Genomic DNA, 23,951 nt, shown 5'->3' with positions numbered 1-23,951 from the left:
TTAAGTAATTACATTTTTTGCAGAAAAACACACACAAAATCTTAACACTTTATCCAACCCTATGCATCTTATGCAATTGCAGCTTTTTGATTTATCATTTGAATTATTTTAAACCATTTGTCTTTGGATCGCTAGGTTTGTCTTAGAAAACAGAGTTACCTAAACTGGTTTAAAAAGCTGCAATTCGTTTATCTTTATTTCACGGTGAGTATCTGCATGACAACTATATAGTGCTTTGCCGTATAACATAATAAATAGCTGCTGTGAATTAATAATTTCTTCAGCATGCATGTGATTAAACTGTTAAAATCCGTCATTCCTGCATGTTAATAATCACATGCATGTGGATCGCCATTACGAAGGCGTTCGCTGAGTGCACCACAAGTTCTTTCTGGTTTCTGCCGAAAGTTGGCAAATTTAGCACTGTCAAACTTTCGTAATACACTGGCAGTAAAAAAACTGCTCAAAACAAGTTAAATGCTCTCAACTGTCCCTCTAACAATATGTACGAGCGAATATAGACTAGATTACATGCTAAACTATATGAAATATTAATAGAATTATTTTGTTGTCCCTCCTTTGGCCTTGATGACGGCCTTACACCAGCGTGGCATACTTTCTGTTAAGGTGGTAATCTTCACGGTGATCAAAAGAAACTATGGACAGTCTTTACAGCAACGCATAAATCATGGACGCTTTATGAATGAATTCCTTTCTTGCACTATATCCCCTTGACATTGTCCCACAGATTTTCAATAAAGCTTTAAGATCTTTTGACTGTGCAGGCCAATCCATTTCTGTCACTCCCTCTTTCTGAAACCATTGTTTGACAATATCTTGGAAGTGTGGCAGGTTGCATTACATTATTGAAATATTGTTTGGAATAAAAGAATTATACAAAATGCCTATGAAGCCCTCTCATATATTCGCTTCTTTTTTATGAATTTGTATCTAAACAGTTCTTTTTCACCGCTAGTGTACAATAAAAGATATATTGTCACGATTCCTGTTATATACGATAATAGCAACATTTGAGCAGTTCTTTTTTACCGCCAGTGTACTATCACGAACATTTGCCTCAACTTGTGTCCAGTGCCTCGCACGCTGTGAATGATGTGCAATATGACATGCACTCATGGTCAAAACTAAACCTTACGTCAACCGATACGTTTTGCCAAACAATACGGTGACTGCACTTTTAGGCCTTTGTCTAAATGCTGCAAAAAGTCCGCAAATGATAAAAGTAAATAAGAGATTGAGGTACGAGTATCGAAGTACAGATCGTGATAGAAACTTGTTTCGCATTCACTACAAGGGATACAGCGACAAGCATTTGAGTACATAATGAGCAGCCAAACAACATCCAATTAGAGAAAAAATCGTTTTAGCTGACACGTGCACTACCAAAATCTTTGAAACTGTTCAAATTACCATATATATATAGCCCCCTACTTTTTTACCATTTTTTCTATGCATTCAGCATTCATCGAAGAATCTTTGCAAAGATATTTTTTTTTTTAATATTCTTCCCAATATTATAAAGTGAATTCTATACTGAGCCATAATCATTGCACATGCATTAATGCATGCATGAATATACAGCGTGTATAAAAAAAATTCCAATGCAAGTTTGGCGTATATTTACGCAGAATATATGTGACAAAATTGGTGGATTTTTACACCATTTTTTTAATTTTTTTACTTGCTTTTCAAATTAAATCCATGTACACGTCATTCTGTTAAAAATGAACCTATATTCGGGCGACAAAAAAGTTGTTAAAATTGCATTCTTCCGCCGTTGGGAATTGGACATTTTTCTTTTGAAAATTTGTCAAACAAAGCTTTGAAATGCTAATTATCACTGTGAACAGAAATACAAATTTATCGCATCTTACGCAAAAAACAGTGTAATTGTCCTTCTGATAGGTATTCTGTGGTATATATGGGTTTTCTTATTTGGATATCCGCGCGTAACTTATTAACTGATTCGCATGCATCATTCTATCAAAAGGAGAAAATCACACACAAAATCCGAGCAACTAAAATCGCAAGTTATATAGGCTCGTTTATACTTGCAATTTATGCTGAGATTTTATGTTTGATTTTCTTCTTTCGATAGATGTTAACGAGTAATAAGTTACCAATGTTCTGATGTATAAGAGCTCTTATTTGAACATCAACAACTAATTCATTTGTTCACATCTATCAAAAGACGAAAATCACATATAAATTCGGGTAAAAGGGCCTTTAAGGTCGCGATTTTGGTTTTCAAAACACCACTTGTATTAATTCCATTAATATTCGTTCGTTCTCGTTCTACGGTGGAAATTAAATATTACGAGGAATTAGGGAAATTATGACACATAAAAGCCTGCCTTTAATGATTGCCGTCATTTTATTACATAACGGCAAAGAATTATTTGAGCTAAAATGGATTATATACCAGACGTATTATTGTGTACATTTGCAGTGTCCTTGTTATATACTATCGTATCCTGGCAGCAGGAAAATAGCCAGTGCATGATCAGAAGAGAATGGTAGTTATTCCTTGATAAGTTTATAATTATTGTTCCAAAGCATTTAGGTATTTGCATTAGTTGTCGTTTAGAGATAATAATATGTATAAAATTAGGAACACTCACAGCTGGAATATTCTGTAATATATCTGTTATGACGACTATCAAAAGAATTTGACCGAGTTTGCCTTCGACATTTTTGTGTCGCTATGCTTGATCTAACCTTGTGTGGGAAACGTGCCGGCAAAATCGCAGTTTTTCGAAGGAATTGTTTAAGTACATAAAATATTCAATTACCTTTTTTCAAATTTCCACGCAATGTCAATATGTCACGAAATTGTGTACAAAATTAGAATATTTTTAATCAGTTTACTTATTAGTAATTTTTCTAGATTAAGTTAAATCAGCTAGACTGGAACCAAGCGTGTCTATTTAAACATAACCCAGCATTAGCAATTATCATTTGTGCTCGGACCTGAGCACCGAAAGGACGAGAATCTGAAACATACGCGAGAAATTGCGAAGAAAGACAATCTATTTACTGCTCTCTCACGGTAATTGTTTTATTATAGACTAACCGGCGCGTAAGGTAGTGCGTTAATTCGTTATGTGATTATATAGATGAACATGCTTTATCTGGTGGTTAATCCCCACTGCTTGCATGGTTTTAAATTCCTTTTGCATAAAAAAACCTGAAGGCTTATCATATTAGCCCTTTTGGATGAGGCCTTATAGATATGCCTCGAAATCTCTTTTCAATGTTTCAACATTGTTTCCAAATTTACAAGGTAATGCGTGGTGGTAATACAGCGGTAGGATTTCCTATAGGTTCTTTTAAGATGCTGGGAAATTATTATGATTGTAAAGTAAAAGCCGTATAATATTGTTAATATATTAATATCTTAGAATCTTAGCCCATCGTTAGCTTTTTGTAAACGGTCTATCGGGCGTCTGTAAAAATTGTAAGGAAGTTAATAGCACAGAGTTCACGGGTAAATTTAAGTGGGCATGCAGGATTAATGATATCGCGTAGAGAATTGACATGCCTGTCGCTTTGTTGGCGCAGCCATTTGGGATTCGCTTCTTATTACTGCAGTGGTTTCAGAACTGCTTCATTGACGGCCATTCCGAAAGTTGCCGGTGCATTTGCTCGCAAATGCAATGTTGTGAACGCGCTAGACTTGGTTGGGATAAATTCAAAACTATAGCAATTGCTTGTCCGGAAACAAGCAGTTGGGCCGTAGCCAATCCCCAATAAGGAAAATCAGCAAATAAATTGAGCTTTTAATGCATGGATATGGTGAAATTGATCTAACACCAGTCGAACGTTCATCAGATCTTGCAGTGTAAATAACACCCAAAGTATCTTCGTGTAGTTTTTTATAATTTCTAACGTTGCTTGAATTACGAAGTATATATTTACATTGATAAAAAATTACCAAGGAAATATATAATTTTTCTACAAACGTTGCTATGCAAATGACCATCGTAATATGAAAAATGCATTATTAACTAACTATTGAGATTCGCTTTGAATCATCCCTTGGGCTTGAATGCACGGATGATCCGAAACTACTTGAAATCAAAAAAGGAACGCGCGGAATGAAAACAAAAACTGAATTGGATTTATATTTTGCTTCAAAGCAATATTTGCACTAAGACGGGTTATAAACTAATAACCCTAGCTGTCAATCGATCAATTTAGAGGTTTTTATTAAGAATTTTATTTTTGCGTAAATTATTTCGGCTAGTGAACAAAGACCATTATCACGTCAAGTACGAATTCATAATCCTTTTTATATCCGTGCGGTGTTTTTTTTCTATAGTCGAATGTAATGATAAATAATTATTTCTACACATGCATGCACCACTCCCATGTTGACCCATTTTTTCTTTACTTTCAAGTTTCAACCTACGCTTTGTCAGGCTTTGTATAGCCGAGTGACAAATTAGTTTACAGCGTTCTTATAAGTTTTTGATATTCTTCTAACTTCCCAAAGGACGCGACAAGTTAGCGAAGATGTTCAAGCTCCTGTTCTGCATCGTAATCTTGGCAGGCATAGCCGTTCAGGAAAACGCGGGTAAGTGTCAGTATTATCGCACATTTCTCATGATTGAAACGTTATCGAAACTTTGACCATATTTTAAGCCCATGCTGCCGAATTCTATGAAATTCGCGGTATAATCACGAAATTGTGTGTGAATTTCCGGAAAACGTGTGTAATGTAAAATTTTATAAGCTCCATCTCTTGCATGTTAACACGAAACAATCGAAAGACACAAAATTCAAAAAAGATTATTATTAAGTTCCATAAAACACGAAAATACATTTATATTTATATATTTATATGTGAAGTTAATTAGTTCCCGGCAACCACGTATATACTATCCCCTTTATCGCACTCCTATTTATTTGCTCCGTTGGGAAGTCATTCAACAAATCATAAGAAAGAAGCAACTGGCCGATCTCATGGCCTTTTATATATATATACCCTAACCCAGAATCATGGTGAAATTCCCTGGGAACGAGGTTGGCATGCATGCGGGAATAGACAATTTGTAACAAATCCGCGAGCTAATTTTCAAAGTGTGTCCACTTGTGGTCAACATACGCTCATGCATACGCTGCGTTGGCGACAACGTGTTTTAAGAACCTCGTACGTAACAAATGTATTTTCCCATGTAATACGTTTCTTTCGTACATCCTTCCTCAAGCTGGGAATGCACATTGGAAACGCATCACAAATTATTTATGGGATTTCTGACCGGTATAAATTATTGTATATATTGGAAAACGGAACAACATGTCCACATGATTTTTTGCATGTTGATATAATGGTACGTGCATCGACTTGTATTATTTCTTGGTAAACACGGAAAATTTCATGTTAAGCAATTAATTCTTTACTCTGTCTTACATTCAAATAATTCTTTATTATTTCTCGTAAGCGGCTCCGTATGGGATTATACCAGCATTACTCAGCCATATCACATGATTTGTGATCTCTAGACCTCCATTTGCCAATACGCTGTATAAGCCTGTAAGTAAAAAAATATACAATCAATTTAATCATTATAAGCTAAGGTAAATGTTTCCATAGCATTTTCCATGAATCGAAATTCTAAATTAATGGTCCATACAGCCCCAGTACTATAATATAATTAGGATTACAAGAAATCGCAAAAGGACTCTTTAGATGGTGATTGTATATTATTGGCGCAATGTTTTAAATGTACTTAGCTGCTCAGGCAAAATATACTATTCTCTCTCGTTTATGAGGAACCGCTTTCTTCCGCTGTGTTAGCTGTCCTTAAACGTACTCTTCACCAATTCGAAATAGTCTGGAATCGAATTAATTTTTATTCGAATATGTATTCAATTAGTTATTGTTATATAGGTGCTGTGTATTTTAGATGTGATTGGTTCATTTGTAGTCACATGACTTTAAATAAATGCAATGTTTCCCGCCAGGGAAACAAGTGAAAAATTGTTGCCCGCTTCTTGTCATAACAAAGTAAAGTGGGCTTTTTTAAATGTTCTTGTTCCTATATAACGAAACACTGAATGTACACTACCTCGGGAATTAGTGAGTTTGGTTTTCCCTCGAGTCTCAATGTTTCACTCGACTTCGTCTCGGGAAACATTCAGACTCTTGGGAAAACAAAACTCACTATTACCCTTGGGAGCATACATTAAGTGTATATTATTCACAACAAAATTTCAATACACAAACTACGTTACAACATTTACTCTACAATTTGAGGGAAAACCATGCAGGATTTAATCAACAAGTCCTTTGACCCCGATTTCCCTGTAATCATTCCCTGTTAATTGTGCGACGCATGCATTTTGTATTATTGCAATAATTAAGAAGATAATATTAACTTCAATGCGTGCTGTAATGATAGTCCGGTAAAATCGAAACCGTTCAATATATAGTAAGCTTTTTACAATTCATAATCGTAAAATGCCCCCCAGCTAGTTTGCCCTTTATGAGTGTAATTTTAAAACAAACGACCAGGGCCAAGTGCTAATTGAATAAGTATATTGAACGTTCTACCAATATCATGCGGCTGTTACTAAGGACGCTTTGAACGGTTCATTGACGGTATGTACAAGTTGCGATAAAGTATATTCCTAATACAGTATTGAAGTTAAGGACGTAAAAAGGAAAGTTGAACTCAAATAGCTAGTTTTCCTTAGGGTTTTAAAGCAGTATGTTTTCGCAGCATGTTCGTTTTTGGTGCAGGCAAACTTGCCACTTGATTAATAATTTTCATTATTAAGCTATGGCATGCCTACATGACTAATGCAGCTACAAACACGTGTAACAAATTAAATTGTTATAAGTGTTCAAAATGGTCATTTCATACAACCAAACGTTACATCCCATGCTTCATCTTAATGCATATTGTAGAAATTAGGGCGGTTTTCCACTAGGCGGAATTTTTCGTTTGAACGACATTATTTTTAAGATTGTGAGATTTCAACCGTAGCGGATTTTCTTCACCGGCTACAATATTAAAAAAAATTCTTTGTAAAATTCTCGTTCGATCGATGAAATTCAACCGAATTGGAAAACTGCTTTTATTCCATAAAATTTGGAGTTAATTCAATAGTTGATATGACATGACCATAATTAAATGCAAAACCTTCATAATAAACTAAAATTAAATATGCATTCCGATTTTAAATCAATTAAGGGAGGGTACAACGGGAATGCTGTTAAATTCGGCTATTGGTGAGCGAGATTTTTCAGTCAGGCCTTTAGGACATATTTTTTATGCTCGGCTCTCGTGATAAGCAGTCAGTTTGGTAAAATCTGCAAATATAATAAGAATTAAACTTTCGACCACGCACAAACAAGAAACATGCAGACGATTAACTATCTGTGTGGAATGTAAACAGAGTGATAGAAATAGAAAAAGGCATGTATATGGTACGGAGATTATCATTAATCAAAAGGACAAACCTTTAATGCACAAATTTATTAAAACACCTATACATGCTAACGAAAATTCAAAAATAAAACCGCGTCTGGCTTTTGATACATGTTCATTATTAATATGGACATTTAAAAACGGTGGATAAGTCAATAACTCTTATAACTCTCTTGAATAAGTCAACTTGAATATATTGCGCTGAATATTATGTAGTTGTAAAGGGTATATTTGTATTTATTACACTCCATGGCGTTTCTTCAACTTTCATTTTAACACTTTTACTGCCAGTGGTCTAGACAGATCGATAAGTGATAATCGATCAAAAACGAAAATCTCCGTCTTTGGCGGTCAAGGTGTTTTAAAAACTCTTCACCAGAATTGCCATAGCAACTATGGCAGTTGCCAGAAAAATTGCACCGTTTAACGGTTTGCCTTACAAACTTTGACCGGTTGTATGAAGCCCGTTTACCTTAAACGGCAGATATGTTCAAAAAGAAAGCAAGTCTATCGTTTTATTAAACAAGCGAATTAAATGTTTCTGACCTAAAGACAAAAGTGCGATAGCTGCCAAATTTACATCTCTCAAAAGAAGAATTACATTGCAAGTTGGGAGAAAAATTGCACCGTGTAACAAGGCCTTTTAGTTATTTTAAAGTACTGGCAAACACATGCATGCAGCAACGACTTGCTATTTCAAACCAAGTACACAATTTCCTATATTGTCCATGGCATAGAGTTAATTTGGACAACTTTGGATTCGGCTATGTTCTCCCGGGCTCCGGGTGTAATTCCTAATCTCCGAGCGGAATTAGAATCCTCGCAGGCGCTCCGCGCCCACTCGGGGACTAAAGTCTTTATGAAAAATAACAAACACATTCTATTGTTGGAATGACTACATGACTACCAGAATCTAGCTTGCAATGCAGTCCTTAAAATCGGGCAAGGCGACAACGATGAAGACCACCTGCCGGTTTGCCTATGGTTTTTGTGAACCGCCCCTTTTCAGTTCCAGCGTAATTTGCCAATCCACAAACAGTAAATATTACGGACGGATGGACGGACGGACGGACGGATAACTTACTTTTCAATAAAACAAATTTTAAAAGTCATATCCGCGTTTTACCCTATCGGGTAAAGTCTCAATAAATTCTCCGGCAATGTAAATAGGTATGAACTATCTGCGATCGTATAAATATTTCGCAGTAGAGACTTGGCAACTTGTGAGACGTTTCATCGAAAGCATTTCGGCCATTTGCATGATCTCCTGTACAGTAATACAGCGTGAAGATAAAATAACTAGAGCGCACCTACGCTCATCTTTTATATTTATATTTGGCAATATTTTCTTGCACGTAACTATCGTATGTAAAACGGCTAAAATATGATTGTTTTCCAAGGGATAAATCTTTAACACCATCTCTTGCTCGCGTTTATGAATCAGTTCGCGTTTCGACTTTCGAAAATCATTTTGTTTGAGAAGAGCGGAGCGAACGCAATGGTGAGTAAATTTCGCCCAGACCAGACGCCAACAAATTTGAATGTCACAAATTAAAAATATTTGCCCATGATTGACAGCTGATTCGACTCGCAGACAATCATCAATTCCCGTCCACCAGTGGGTAGGGATTCTAAATTACATAGCTAAACCCGGCAGGCGCGGTTTTTCGCCGTTGTCGCCTTGCCCAATTTCAGGGACCGCCTGCCATGCAGACTAACCGGAATCATGTTAGACGTATAAGCGGTATTACACTATGCAACCTTCCTTGCAATTTGCAATGCCATTATAGTTTTGAGCGATATTAATTTGTAAAGAGTGTTCCAAATGCTCAGAAAACGTTATCGATCATAAGAAATATTCGCATTCGTCAGCTTTAGATTTGGTACATTTGCATTACAATATAATTCCATTGCGATTTGGTAAAGTAGAATTAAGACCCTCGGTAGAATTGCATTGCAAGTTGGAAGTTGCATAGTGTAACTGTGTAACAGCACATATGCTTCATCCGATACCTCAAAGTCATCTCAAGTTTTGTTAAATCTCGGCTAGGTGAGAATATAATCACTATAGCTAATTATATAAACTGGGAGGACGGTTCCCGTTTTTGTCAGTATCTGTCGAAAACTCAGAGACAAAAGTTGCATAAGATATCCTTTAACATGATGTTTTGAATTCAATTACTAATCATGACAGCCGATGTGAACTCAGATAAAGCTGCAATTGAGAAAGTCAAAAAGAAAAAAAGGGAAAATACATTAAGCGTGAATGCCATATTCACCCATGCTTTCACTACGTTGCGTAAGTGCAATTTCAAATGACAACTCGCTATAATTATTACAGTTATTGGACAAAGTGATGTCTATAATTTGCGAAACTGGAATACCAATAGCTTTAGGGTAGAACCAGAGGATATTTCAAACGCAACTGAAACTTATATTTCCATCTTCGTGTGTAATTCTCAAGTTTCTAAACTAGGCAGGTAAAAGAACATTAGCATAAAATTTTTACTGCAGAGAGGTAACTCCTGAATACACAATTATGGCCTTCTTAGACAATTGTGCAATGACTTTGACAAAGGTGCAATTTTTCATGGAACTTGCTATACAATTCTTCTTTTGAGAGATGCAAATTTGGCAACTGCATGTACTTATTTTTTAAATGGTATCAAATTTTCCTCTTCAAAAGCTTGAAATATTTTCACTGGCATAAAATAATTCAGTGGACTGAGAGCCTGGTTTTAAGCTTTTATGGAATATTATTATCTTATGTTTTGGATTTCACCGGGGATCAGATAAGAGTAAAAGTTTTCATCTCTTCTACCCCGTTTTGAGCTCGTGACTAGAGTAGGTTAACGGATTTCATCCTCAACACAGAAGAAACTTCGCCGTTAAACCCGTAAATGATTCCAATTATATTACAATCACTCAATGATTCCAATTATACGCAGACAATAATGCCTACACAAGTGGAAGAACTTTGTAAGGAGTAATTTTGGTGCGTGCATGTGTAATATATATAGCAATGAAGACAAAAAATTTTTAGTAGAGAGTGTGTCATTGATTAGGAGAGGATAATGTTAGTAAAACGTTGTGGTGTTTTTCCCGTTTGTCATGGTCGGCAATTTTCTTCCAGTACAGAGGACTCCGTCTTCCAGTGGTTTTCGCATCACAAATTATAAGCTTTTCGTTTTATGCACTACTCTCAGTTTTATGTTAATTGTCTGCTGACAATGTTGTCCACAGAGCCCGCACGAGTGGGAGAAATTTAGCTAATTTGGACCAGCGTGCTTCATCACGATCACACAGAAGATTTACCGAACTCTAATATAATTCAATATGAAATTATTTATAGCTGCCGGCTCCTGTCGAAATGCGAATTGGTGGTCAAGTTTTGACCGAACTGGTTGGTCCAAATGTCCTTCCACATTGCCTTATATACGTGGTTTGTACAGGAATAAAGCGTCGAGACCTAACCATGATTGGATATACCTCCTTGAAGAAGCGAGTTGTTGTGATGGTGGTAAACCAAATGCTCAATGTGTACAAGCCAATTGGGCGCGCAGTTTTGACAGGTATATTAACATTTTAATTTTCCTTTCCATGCATAAGACGCCGTGTAGCGATCTCATCCAAAACTCCACAGGAGCGTGTTCGAGCAAAGACAAACGAAAACAGTGATTAAATATTTAATTTATTTTACTTGTGTTCACTTTTGTTTGCTCGTGTTGCATTCGTGATCACTCGTCTTCGTTCGTCTGGAGTTTTAGATCAGATTGCCGCGTGTAACCGGCAAGGACAGCAACATTCTGTTTAATGCCTCTGTATAAATCAATGTCAATTTGCTTTTACAAAAAACTTCCGACTGCATAAACTCTGCATAAAACGACTTGGAAATTGTCTTTGTCAGTGTCTCCACGCATTCTTTTTCTAAATTTCTATACAATTTTATTTTACTACACTATATGTACACAGACAGCGTACTTGGAACCTATGCCCAACAGGATATTACCTCTCCGGACTTTATCGCTCACATGGCCATAACCTACACAATATTGAGCATGCGTGGTGCTGCAAACCTCGTGGAGCCCCGAATTCTTACAAATCATGCTACAATGAAAATGTTGTGACGAAATTTGACTGGAATCGTAAGGGCATGGTGTCGTGCACAAGAGCCGGTCACTACATCACGGGTCTTTACAGATCTACTTGTAACTACATGTATTGTATTGAATATTTCAAATGCTGTCAAATGCAGCAGACCGGTAGGTGAAATAAGTAGACTTATCATACACACGCTATAGATAACTGCATGCGCATTAAAACGCTGACGTTGAAAAGTTCAAACCGGGTGCGCGCAGCTGTCTCTTTTCGCTTAGGAGTGCTGAAGTGCCTAGGTTTTCATTCGTTTTACATAGTGAGTGATACTTGCCAGCTTAAAAATACATAACTTCGAAAAACATTATTTAACTTTATAAGACTTCATTCAACGTAGGTATATAGATCACTACACTCTTTCAGGATATATTTCAGTGGTCTATTTCAGTGCATGCACAATAAAACCACAATAAAATTAAACACGTTTAGAGAAGACCAGGTGCTTTTTGCGATTTTGTTTGTTCTTGGGCTTACCGTTTATGCAGACGTTAAGGTAAAAATGTTAGCAATATCAAGTTCCTGAATGGACGATGGAAAGGGGCTGGGCGAGCACTGAAAGAGAGTTCAGCTTCAAAGATTGCCGCATACTTCAGATTGCATGGATAAAAACACATTTTGTATGTCTTAAATTAATGAAAAATTACCCGTATATTAGTTTAATCAGGAATTACAGTTTTTTAAATGCTAACTAAGATTTTAAATGCTTCGACGTGAGTATCTATAGCCAAACAGAAAAAGGGCGGATCACCTCTCGGTCTCATCATTTTGTCACCATGATTATAAGACATGAAAATCGGCAGATATTCAATCCAACTTCACGGATCAATAACACATCTCGTAAGAGCGAGAGGAAGATTTAGAGCCTGCTTCGTAAAATTACAAAATTAAATTGCTAGTACTTCTGCATTTAAAGCAATTAAAGATCTTTAAAATACCTTTTTATGAGTTACTCCAACAGACGAGGGTTGGTGCCAGATCGAAACGATTCAAACATCTATAGTAATGTCTTCAATGAAAATACCATTTTAAATTGCAGCTGGTTCGAATTCAGCCACATGCAGTGCAACAGGTGACCCACACTATCGAACCTTTGATGGAAGACTTATCCACTTCCAAGGCGAATGCCAATATGTCTTGGCAAAAGATGTGAACAACCAATTTTCGGTGCTTGGCAAGAACAGGAAGTGTGGAAATAAGGTTTCATGCACAAATGAGGTCACAGTGAAAGTGAAAAATCTTGTTATCGTTATCAAACGCGGTGGAACCGTTACTGTCTTCGGAGTGGTCAAAAGATTACCATACTCCAATCAAGGTAATAATTATAATAAATTATAATAAGTATAATAAACCGTATCAACCGTATTTTTATTAAGAGTAGCCATTCCTGAATTCATCTAGTTTTCATAAAGAAAAGTGCTAGGTTTAGGGATCAAAAATTAGACGCAATAAAAGACAAAATAAACGGGTTTCAATGCTCCTATTGAGGATGAAAAAGAGGATTAACACCTTTAAAAAATAAACGAACATTGACTGCAGAAAAACAATTTTAAATATCTGTATCCCTAAACTAATCACTCTAATCACATCTTGGCAAAAATGAAATGAACTGTATGCGGCTTTCTTGGATCGATGATCCAGGTTTGTTCTATCAAATCAAATTAATTGAAAAAATTTAGTTTCTTTTCCATGTCTCAATTTAAATAGCACAGTTAAAGAAGCTTTTTTATAATCCAGTTTCGGGTTGAAATGGAATTGACGTTTTTATGATTCACAAACTTTTTAAGCTGGTCCCAAGTGATATAATGGGTTTGGGCGAACATAATGTAAGTTCTATCTTCAGGTGTGAACATCAAGAGAGTTGGAAATAAGGTCCTAGTGACGACAGATGTTGGTTTAACGGTGAATTACGATTGCGTCTATAACGTTTATATCACAGTTGCTGCAAAATATCGTGGGAAAACACGCGGAATTTGCGGAAACTTTAATGGCAACCCGAACGATCTCCTCAAATCTGACAACCGAGTGACTGGAAATGATCAAGAGTTTGCAAACTCCTGGAAAATTGACAAATCATGCCCTGATTCGCGTCCACCCATAAATCCTTGCACGACGGCTGGCGCTCAAGCCCATGTAGCAAAGACGAAATGTGCTTTACTGAAACAAGCTCCTTTCTCGGCTTGCCACAACCATGTGAACGTTAACTCAGGTTTCATCCAGGATTGCGAGTTTGATGTTTGTGCTTGCAAAACCAATCCTTTGGCGTGCGTATGTGAAGAATACTCTGCTTACGTTACCACTTGTGGTTATGCCGGAGTCAACATCCAGTGGAAACATCTTGCACAATTCCGTCATTGTGGTAAGTTCATGTAATGGCAGGTGTATGTTAGATATAATTGATAATTATATTATTTGGCTATTCCAATCAAAGAGGAGTTGGCACAAGCTAAGGTAGTTACAGGAACGTAACTAAAACGATAATTGGAGGCGTGGGGTGAATATTCATATTTTCAGTTCTGCCCGGCGGATTTGTATCCTAAGCTATTCCACTTCCAAAAGAAATCCGTCGTGCAGAACTGAATATATATGAATATTAACCAGGCAATTAACGTTCTTGTCACGTCCCTTGGTAGCCACGATGAGTTTTGAATCGAATATAGTTGCAAACAGTCTGATAAGATCATGTGCTTAAACATATAAATTTTATTCTTAATAGTCGTGCAAAATATCAGTAAAATAATGCGAATTTACACGTAGGGTTTTTTACACGTAAAAACCCTTGCTCTTCGGTATAGTTTTAATGTTACTATATTTCATATTCACCAGATTATACATCAATTATTACGTATAACTAAAAAAAAATAATTTCAAGGTAGTTTCAATCAGCGTGTTTATTTCGAACTGATCAAAGCCGAAACTAGATGCGATAATAGGCGGGGGAGAGGGGGTGCATAATTATCTTATATATCCGAGTTGGTGACATATTTAATTTCTCCTCTACGTATAATTATGCGTTTTCAGAACAAAATAATAATATGAATATCTACCCGAACCGTTTCGGTCCTGCTTGCAAGCATGACGAGAACAGTTTCATTTTTAGTAATTTATGCATGCATCATAATTATTTGACATCTGAAACCAACAAAATTATCATTTGTATCCAGGCTCGGCATGTGCCTCCGCTCCGTGTTTGAATGGTGGTGTTTGCAATAATCATGGAAGCAGTTTTAAATGTACATGTCCTGAAGATTACCACGGTGACCGCTGCCAAACAGAAGGTATTCGTATTCTCTATTTGTCAAATTAGTTTATATTTAAATAAATGCAATGCTTAAAGAGAACTAAAGAGAAAGTACATCGATTCAAGAGAGAACTTACACCGCAGTACTAGAGGCGTAATTTTATTTAGGATTACTAGCAACAACAATGACGCGTCACTTGCCCGAGCTCAACAATAATATAATGAACTAATAGGTAGTATACTTACTACCTACTCGCCACGCATCATTTTATATAATTCAACACATACATCATGCATACATTATTATAACATAGCGCTTAAAGAAAAAATAAGTTTCTGCATCAGAGAATTTTTAACGTAACATTACAAAACGAAGTACGTCCTATTTTAGTTCAGGCAACATGCAGTGCCACGGGTGACCCGCATTACAGAACTTTTGATGGAAAGACATATAATTTCATGGGACAATGTGAATATGTATTGGCCAAAGATACAGAAAACAAGTTTGTTGTGTTGGCAAAGAACAAACCATGCGGTAGCTTGTCTCAAAAAGTAACGTGTACATTCAGTGTAACTGTTAAAGTGAAAGGATTGGAAATTAAACTACTTCGCGGAGGACTGGTTCAAATATCTGGAAAACATACGAATTTGCCTTACAATAATCAAGGTGAACATGAACAAAGTACACAAAACTAAATTTATTAGCAGGAGAAAGATTACTGAAATGCTGCATTTTGCTCTTTTAGGTGTGAAGATTGTAAAACACGGTCTAAAAACTGTCAGAGTAACAACAGATATTGGATTAAACGTACAATTTGATGGAGTGTACAATGTCTTTGTCACAGTGTTTGGTCGATACAAAGGGAAAACGCTTGGACTGTGTGGAACATTCAACGGAAACAAAAACGACGACTTTAAAAAACCTAACAACCAGATAACCACGAACGCGCAAGATTTTGGAATATCTTGGAAAGTCGACCAAAACTGTCGTGATGGCGGACCTGTCGGGAATCCGTGTCAAAACGCCGGTGCTACAGCTCAAGAAGCCAAGAAGAAATGTGCCGTGATGAGAGGACTTCCGTTCTCACCTTGTAACAATCTTATAAAGGTGGACTCAGGATTTATCCAGGATTGTGAATATGATGTCTGTGCTTGTAAGGGACATCCTCTCTCGTGTTTGTGCGAAGAATATGCAGCTTACGTTGACACCTGCGCATTGGCTGGTGTAAATATCAAGTGGAGGCACTTGACGCAGTTCCGTGAATGCCGTAAGTCTTTTTCTTCCAAATCTGTTCTTAAACTATGTATATATACCAGAAACTTAGGCGTTTCCTTGGTTTTGTGATATTTTTATCTTAATATAGGAAGTAGAAAGGCACAAGTGCCACAATTTGGATGCAGGAAAAGATCACATGAATACTTACCAAAATCGACCGTTCAGTTACGCTCTTGCCCCACAAGTCATGAAATCACCTTAATTTCAAATCATGCTAATTGTTCACCGAAATGTGCATCAAAACGTATTTCGTAGACTTTTTGCTGACATATAATTCATTTTTTGCAGAGACTCCTTGCGCTTACGCTCCTTGTTTGAATGGTGGTACCTGTACTAACGCTGGTCAATCTTATCGATGTACCTGCCCAGCCGGATTCAAAGGTTCTCGTTGTGAAACTGAAGGTAAGAACCATCAATTGTCATAAAAGCGAATAACATATAGTCTTGATTAATAATGAATACAGTTGATGACTTTATTTAAATATATTGTATAGAAACAGCAAAATGTAGTGCTACAGGAGATCCTCATTACCTCACATTCGATGGTAGACGATACGACTTTATGGGAGTCTGTGAATATGTGCTTTCAAAGGACGTGAACAACAATTTCCTTGTCTTAACCAAGAACGAGCGCTGCAACGGCCATCGTTTCAGCTGTGTTTTATCCGTCAGTGTAACAATAAAGGGGTTGAAGATTAAAATAACAAGAGGAGGTCATTTTACAGTGTTTGGTATTCGTAAAAACGCACCCTACAGAAATCAAGGTAGGAATATGCGTCCCTCGACAAATTATTGGACAATTGCATGCATGCACTGAGCACATGCATGCATGAATATATAGTCTTGAAACCTGTTACATGTCAATTTATGCATAGAAGCAGGAGATTTAAAGTTCCGCCATTAAAACCAAAAAGTAGATTTTCCTTAAAGGAAATTAATTTTTATATGCTTATTTTGAGCATTGCCTTCTTACTAACTTTTAGGCAAGGAATATCGATATCAAACTGCCATTATTATTTTTAAAGTGCCGCATATTAAAGAACGGTGCTATTTCAGACGATCAAATTAATTGAAACGCAAATATGATCAGACTATTAAAACTAAGATACGTGTGGACGGGGCCTCATCAGCTCAAATTTAACATGTTTGTTGTAACTTTATCTTCTGCTTATATATAGGTGTGATAATAACGAAGGAAGGCCTAAGAACTATAAAAATCCAATCTGATATTGGCGTCTCAGTACGTTATGACGGAGTTTATAATGTTTTTGTCACGGTGTCTGCACGATACAAGGGAAAGACAGCTGGTCTTTGCGGGAACTACAATGGTAATGCCAACGATGAGTTCATAGACGTGAACTTCCGGCGTAGCGCCAGCATCCTTCATTTCGCTGATTCGTGGAAAGTGGACCGAAGCTGTCCAAATTCAAAACCATCACCCAACCCTTGTCCTACTGCAAGCAATGTCGCTCAGCAGGCAAAGAAGAAATGCCAGTTACTGAAACAGCAGCCATTTGCAAAGTGCCACAATGCAGTGCATCAGGATGCGGGCTTTATCAAAGATTGCGAATTTGATGTTTGTGCTTGTAATAATCATCCATCCTCATGTCTGTGTGAAGAATTTGCTGCCTATGCAACATCGTGTTCCCTAGCTGGAGTTCCTATTTCCTGGAAAAATCTTCCTCAATTTGCAGAGTGCAGTAAGTAGCTTTGTTGCTGTAATACTATAAACATATTGAGGTTGACAATTAAATGCCTCTCAAAAAGATGATTACTCTATTATTGTATAGAGTGTTATTTTAAGAATATTTCACACCAAAATAATCAAATGCATCTTTTGCCGTCCGAAAAGGGAAAAAGAGCACAAGTATAGCGTACAGAATAAAAATATTGTCCGAAATTTTCTCCCCTTGTTGAACAGAAACTTCCATGTCGCACTCACAGAGACTGTGTAATTATCTATCGTAAACATGCATTAGCATCCCCTATTTATGGGCAATATACTCCAAGCTTCCAAGTTTCGCTGCATGCATGAACAATACTCCTTGTCTTTTTTTTAATTGCTGCAATTTCTCCCCTTTCAAAGATGCTCCATGTGCATCAGGTCCATGCAGAAATGGCGCTATCTGTACAAACAAAGGCAAAGACTACAGCTGCGCTTGCGCTGCAGGGTACAGTGGAAATCAATGTGAAACACGAAGTAAGTATGCAAACTTTTGGAGAAACAACGCCCAGAGAAAACTACAAAAATACAAAAATGTGATCAGTCAACCCAATGCGCTAAATTTTTTGTTAAAGAACGGGAAACAAATTGTAGTATCTAAAGAACTTGCAGGCATAAAAATTCAGCTTTACTTAGTATCGCGTTTTGTCAACAAACTACGACACAAACACATGTGTCTGCTAAGCTCTTTCCAGTTTTTGCTCGTCAAAGTCCATCCCTTCGCAATCAATCTGGTAATGTATATTTAAGTTACCGAAAGGAATTCTTTATGCCCCAACATGCTTTATACCCTTCACAGTTGGGGAACCAGGACTGATATCGGCGCCTTCAATTTTCATAGTCCTGGGAATTCAAAATTTATTGCCATTTTAGCTTGCACGAATCCTAAAGCATTAGGAATGGAAAGTGGAAAGATCCCAGATTCACGAATAACTGCATCTTCGGAATGGGATTCCAACCACGGCGCAACCAATGCGCGGTTAAATTTCGCTAAGAATTCTGGATCATGGTCGTCAAGATATAATAACCAAAACCAATGGCTGCAGGTTGATTTCAAATTCCGTGCTACAATTACCGATATTTTGACTCAAGGCCGTGGCAGGCACAACCAATGGGTACGAAGCTACACTGTTTCATACTCTGATGATGGTCATAATTTCAAACCCTACCAAAGAAGCGGTCATGATAAGGTACAATTATTTTGAATATATTGCCAGGGGCGTGCTGAGCGTGGGAGAGGGGTATGTAAATTAATACGAAGTTGTCAGTTTTAAAACAAAGGTAGTTGGTAATTTTCGAATTCATAGTACGGGAACAATGGTCGACCGCCCGTAGATAAAAAAGGTGACCACCGTAGCACATTTAAGTTAATTTATCCATGTATCGCGACTTCTACAAACAACAAGTTTTACCCCACTTTCATCATATCCCTTCACATGTATAATTGTGAGAATTTGTGGAATAGTGAAATAGAGATAGTGGAATTGATCGGTAAATCCTGGGCGACATGTCCAACACCCCAGTTGGAAAGACATTGGTACTCCACTGTAAATATTCCAGATACACTATTTTCCTCAGAAGTGAGTAAATTAAGGCCTCGTGCGCCATTATCTGTCACAATTGTGAGAGGATAATTGGTTGGAATGGTTGAGATGATCTCTTTAAATGAAATTTTATACGAAATGCACTGATTTTCTTCTACAATTCTGTATATTCTAGGTATTCGTAGCGAACGTTAACCTTAAAAGCATCGTGAAAAACACTCTCCACCCTGTTATCGTGGCTCGTTTCATCCGAATCCATCCTAAAACATGGCAGGGTCATATTTCCATGCGAGTTGAATTCAACGGATGCTTTGAAGGTATAATTTTTTTTATCCAATTAGTCCTACAAACGCTTCAAGCTAAAAAAGGCAATTGTAACAAAACATACTAAATGCCTGGATGTAAAAAGCCTCAATGCGACCTATAGGAGCTTCATATTCTAGATTAGACCTAATCACCAACAATTCACAGTACTTTGCTTTATAGTGTTTTGATACATCTAATTTTTAATCAACTAAAATACCTAGATGTTATTCTGTGTATAATAAAATTCCGTATGTTCCAAAAAATAGATAAACCGTTTTAATGCCCAAGGAATCTTCCGATTGGTTTAGAAACAACTTGCACATATTATATATATTGAACACGTGCTATTTTCCAGGCCAACCATGTGCAGCAGAACCATGCCTTCATGAGGGAAATTGTGACAACGTTGGCGGAAAAGTTGTGTGCTCGTGTCTTGCCGGGTATTACGGGAATAGATGTGAACAAAAAGGTACCAAGATGTATAATATTATAGTAATTCTTAGATACTTACTATAGCGTATTGGAACATCCGATTCGTATTGGGAGCAAATATCGATTTAATAGAACGTAAAGCCCGTTTCTAGAGGTGCCCAAATCTGCTGCAATATCTTGAGCAGTCTCAAAATAAGAAATGTAATAATTTGAATATTATTGTAAATCAATAAGGAAAATATCAACAATAATTGCAGTAATTTTATAAAATTTGTTGCTTTCAGATGCATACTGAATATTTAGTAAGCCGCTTATGTTTAACCTTTTTCTATCAGAATGCAAGAATGCTGTACGTCTTGGTGTCGAAAATGGCGAAGTATTAGACTCCCAATTATCAGCTTCGTCAGAATGGGACGCAAACCACGGGGTAGTGAACGGCAGATTGAACTTCAAGGCTCAGGGACGCCGGCAAGGCGCTTGGTCATCAAGGTATAATAATGGCCAACAATGGATTCAGGTGAACTTCGGTCTTCAGGCCACTGTGACTGAGATTCTTACCCAAGGGCGCAGCAATGCAAACCAGTGGGTGAAGAGCTATTCAGTGTCTTACAGCAAGGACGGCCTGAATTTCTTCACATATCGCGTAAATGGTCTTGTGAAGGTAAATTTATTTACCATAGTTTTTGTCCTGAATATTTATGCTGGCCATGCAAAAGAAACTCAATCGTTTCAAAGCATCGCTAAATCGTTTAATTTTGCTAGTTTTATCTCTAATGAATGAATATTAATAAAAAAATGAAAAAATATATGATATGAAACGTTTCCTATAACGTCACTAATTTGAAGCAATTTTCACCTGTTACTTTCTTACCATTTTTGTTCTCGTTAGAACACAGATCAAAAGGAGGCGGTACATGTTTTCAGTCTAGATACACGATGAATACATCAGCCTTCCGACAAAATCAATAGATGACGCGCTACGAAAATATAGCTAAATGCCCCCCCCCCATTAGCGGTAGCCCTGGTTTCCTCCCTCTCCCCTTCCCCTCTGCTAGTAATAAATTAGTTCCACTCTTACTGTGCCAAGGTAATGTACGCGTAAAGGCAACTGCATCCAGATACCAATTTTTACTCATTATAATATATCTTTTTACCAAGGTTTTCGGGGGAAATAATAATAGAAACACAATTGTTCGCCAAAGCGTCTCTCCTGTTATTGTTGCTCAATACATCCGCATCCATCCGAAGACTTGGTATAGGCACATATCAATGAGGGTTGGTTTTGCCGGCTGTTTAAAAGGTTCGTGCTCTCTTTGTAAAAATTTTACTACAAAACGTACTTTAAACTTAAAAATGTAGCTATGAGGGGTCAGGTGGGGGATATAATTACATTTCCTGGTTGGCTAATGGTCATGTGTAAAATTGTCACTACGTCTTTCCGAGGACATCTTGAAATATCGTAGCCCGTGTATCATTCAGATCATTACAATAAATCGTGGGCTGGGTTTCAGTAACAGCCGTTTATCCTCTGTTTACAAGCTTATATAGTTTAGCAAAGTTTGTAGTATATACATACTGTAATCAAACTTTAAATTCCTAACTATAACTGATCAAGTACTTGATGAAAATTATATATGTTATTTTGTTCTGACTGTTGTAAATCCATACTACATTTTAACTAAAGATGGATTAATAAATAATTGTTATTATAAATACCAGTCCTACTGCCACCACAGCTCATTCATTGGTTATTGAAGATGTAACTGATGCAGATGTTACATAATTACCGTTCGTAATCAGGGAACCTATTTCATCCTTTATGTTAACAAAATATTCCATTTTAATAGAGTGGCCATGTGAGACAAGACCCTGCCGTAACGGTGGTACATGTTTGGATTACCGTGGGGGTTACCTGTGCTCTTGTGCTAAAGGATGGGCAGGCAAGAACTGTGAAGATAACGTTGGTAAGAAGATGTAATCTCAGTGTGTTTCATTTCATAAACTATAGATTTTATCCATCATTTCTTCCGTGTTAACTCCTAAATCGAATTCGAACAGCCATTCCCGTTGGGACGTTGCAAATCGGTTCATGTAATGACACAATTAAACACCCCTGTAATCCTACAGGTGTTCCATTTTAATGTACAACTTGAATGTATAAAAAATGCAACCTTTCAATGTATTTAACGTAACTTAACAAGCTACATTACACTTCACGCTTCGACAAACTCTAAAACATCCTTTCGTTTTTCACACCACATGTCCTCTAGCTCCAGGCCACCGCGAGTGTCAATACACCATGAGTTCCAAAAAAATCAAAAGTACTGCAACATTCGCCGTAATAGATAAACAGCGATTGTATTGATAAGAAAGGCAAATTTACGAGCCTTGGGCTCCCTCAACGCCCCCATGCGTTACGATGAATAATATCATCAATAACTAAGATGATATCTGTTGTTTTTATAGGTGATTGTACACCAAAAAAATAAACGGAAACTGTCTTATTTCCAGGAAGTGAAAATAGTTAACACAACGAGATATATGCACACAATAATTATGCACAATACAAATACATGTAGTCTTGGAACATTCTTAGGTATCTACACTTGTAGAAACTGATTCAATAAAGTCATGATTTTGAAACGTTATATCTGGCAACAACTTAATATTTGTCAGGCACTATCAGTGCTTCAGTGAATTGGAATTTTTCATTGATTAGAATTAGAAGTAGTGCGCCGTATGTCAAAATTTAATTTTTTTCAGTTTTAGAGTTTAGAATTGGCGGAACTAATTTTTATTTCAATTATATCTATATAATATATATGTGGGACCACTGAGCTATATTTAGATGGACGACTTGCGCTTTAGACTGATTTTTGATCGAAGTAACAAGAAGACTGTTAAGTAGCTTTTATTTTCTATTTACGCGAGGTAGGAGATCTTTTACAGTAGGTTAACTAATGTTCATTAATGTTCAGTTTCTTTACTGGATTCTCTACTCTCCACTTGATCTTCTGATCTTCGTCGTTTTTTGAGTTCTTGTCTTTGGTCGTCTGTTCCGTCAGGTTGAGCTTCTTAACGTTTCACATGCTTTTTACTCCGCTAGTCCACTGAAGGTTGGGGTGTTGTGCACGCCCTTTTATAGTAACGGTTGAGGGAAACTTGCAGACGTCATCAACCAGAGTGGGCTGATCCTTATCCAACCAATCAGCGTTGTAAGTTAGAAATGTGGGTTGGTCTTAGAAGCTCGTTCCAGCTCTCATATCTTGTTTGTTTAAGGCGTTGTCGCACTAGTCGAGTTGGTCTTCTGCTCAATCGATCAATACTTAAAAATGTTCACAACTTAAAATGTTCATCATCAACAACTAGTAAAATATACCAACAATACGTCTGTGAACAATATCTTTTAACTTAAACTATTTTCACTCTTATTTTATCGAATTGAACTTTTGATGACGTAATCTATTACATGCTTGACCGAGCAACATTTTTAACACAATTGATTGACATAAGAACTTGAATGGCCTACAGCACGCACACTTTTTTAAAGAATGCGACCATTAAGATAAGTGAAGACTTAAGACTGTTTATCCAGGTATTAGTTCTGAGAGGATTATAAATATTTTCACCTTATTACTTATTTAATCCCACGATATGTCATACATGAAAGGGAAAGGCGATTAATGTTTGCTAATGGCCGAAAATTATATTTACTCAGGCGTCTTGTGGCAAAAATCATTCACTAATCCCTGTCATGCTATTGATATTCCTATTTTTACAGCTATTTTTATATGCATATCTCTAAACACAATAAAGCCTT

At 36.8% G+C, this 23,951-nt stretch overlaps 1 protein-coding gene across 1 annotated transcript; it reads left to right on the top strand.

Annotated features, from left to right (window-relative positions):
* Positions 1 to 2,988: 2,988 nt before the first annotated feature.
* Positions 2,989 to 22,808, top strand: LOC114515529 (IgGFc-binding protein-like). Its single transcript, XM_028534792.1, has 20 exons — positions 2,989 to 3,070; positions 4,517 to 4,597; positions 10,810 to 11,029; positions 11,430 to 11,719; positions 12,649 to 12,924; positions 13,453 to 13,968; positions 14,774 to 14,887; positions 15,242 to 15,517; positions 15,597 to 16,118; positions 16,415 to 16,528; positions 16,621 to 16,890; positions 17,305 to 17,826; positions 18,213 to 18,326; positions 18,723 to 19,039; positions 19,569 to 19,710; positions 20,055 to 20,168; positions 20,467 to 20,792; positions 21,290 to 21,431; positions 21,979 to 22,095; positions 22,598 to 22,808. Exons 2-20 carry the CDS (start codon positions 4,537 to 4,539, stop codon positions 22,618 to 22,620), a joined length of 4,476 nt encoding a protein of 1,491 aa, XP_028390593.1. The 5' UTR covers positions 2,989 to 3,070; positions 4,517 to 4,536; the 3' UTR covers positions 22,621 to 22,808.
* The last annotated feature ends 1,143 nt before the right edge of the window (positions 22,809 to 23,951 follow it).

Source organism: Dendronephthya gigantea, unplaced genomic scaffold (assembly GCF_004324835.1).
Source record: "Dendronephthya gigantea isolate DGI-Jeju-01 unplaced genomic scaffold, DenGig_1.0 000004F, whole genome shotgun sequence".
NCBI lineage: Eukaryota > Metazoa > Cnidaria > Anthozoa > Malacalcyonacea > Nephtheidae > Dendronephthya > Dendronephthya gigantea.
Note: the sequence above shows the minus strand (reverse complement) of the source record. Positions and strands in the feature narration are given on the sequence as shown.

Excerpts from the sequence above, each read along its gene's own strand:
- LOC114515529 (XM_028534792.1), top strand. The coding sequence starts at position 4,537 with ATGTTCAAGCTCCTGTTCTGCATCGTAATCTTGGCAGGCATAGCCGTT. Across the intron at positions 11,720-12,648 it reads CTGTCAAATGCAGCAGACCG|CTGGTTCGAATTCAGCCACA; the intron begins GTAGGTGAAATA and ends TTTAAATTGCAG. Across the intron at positions 13,969-14,773 it reads TGCACAATTCCGTCATTGTG|GCTCGGCATGTGCCTCCGCT; the intron begins GTAAGTTCATGT and ends ATTTGTATCCAG.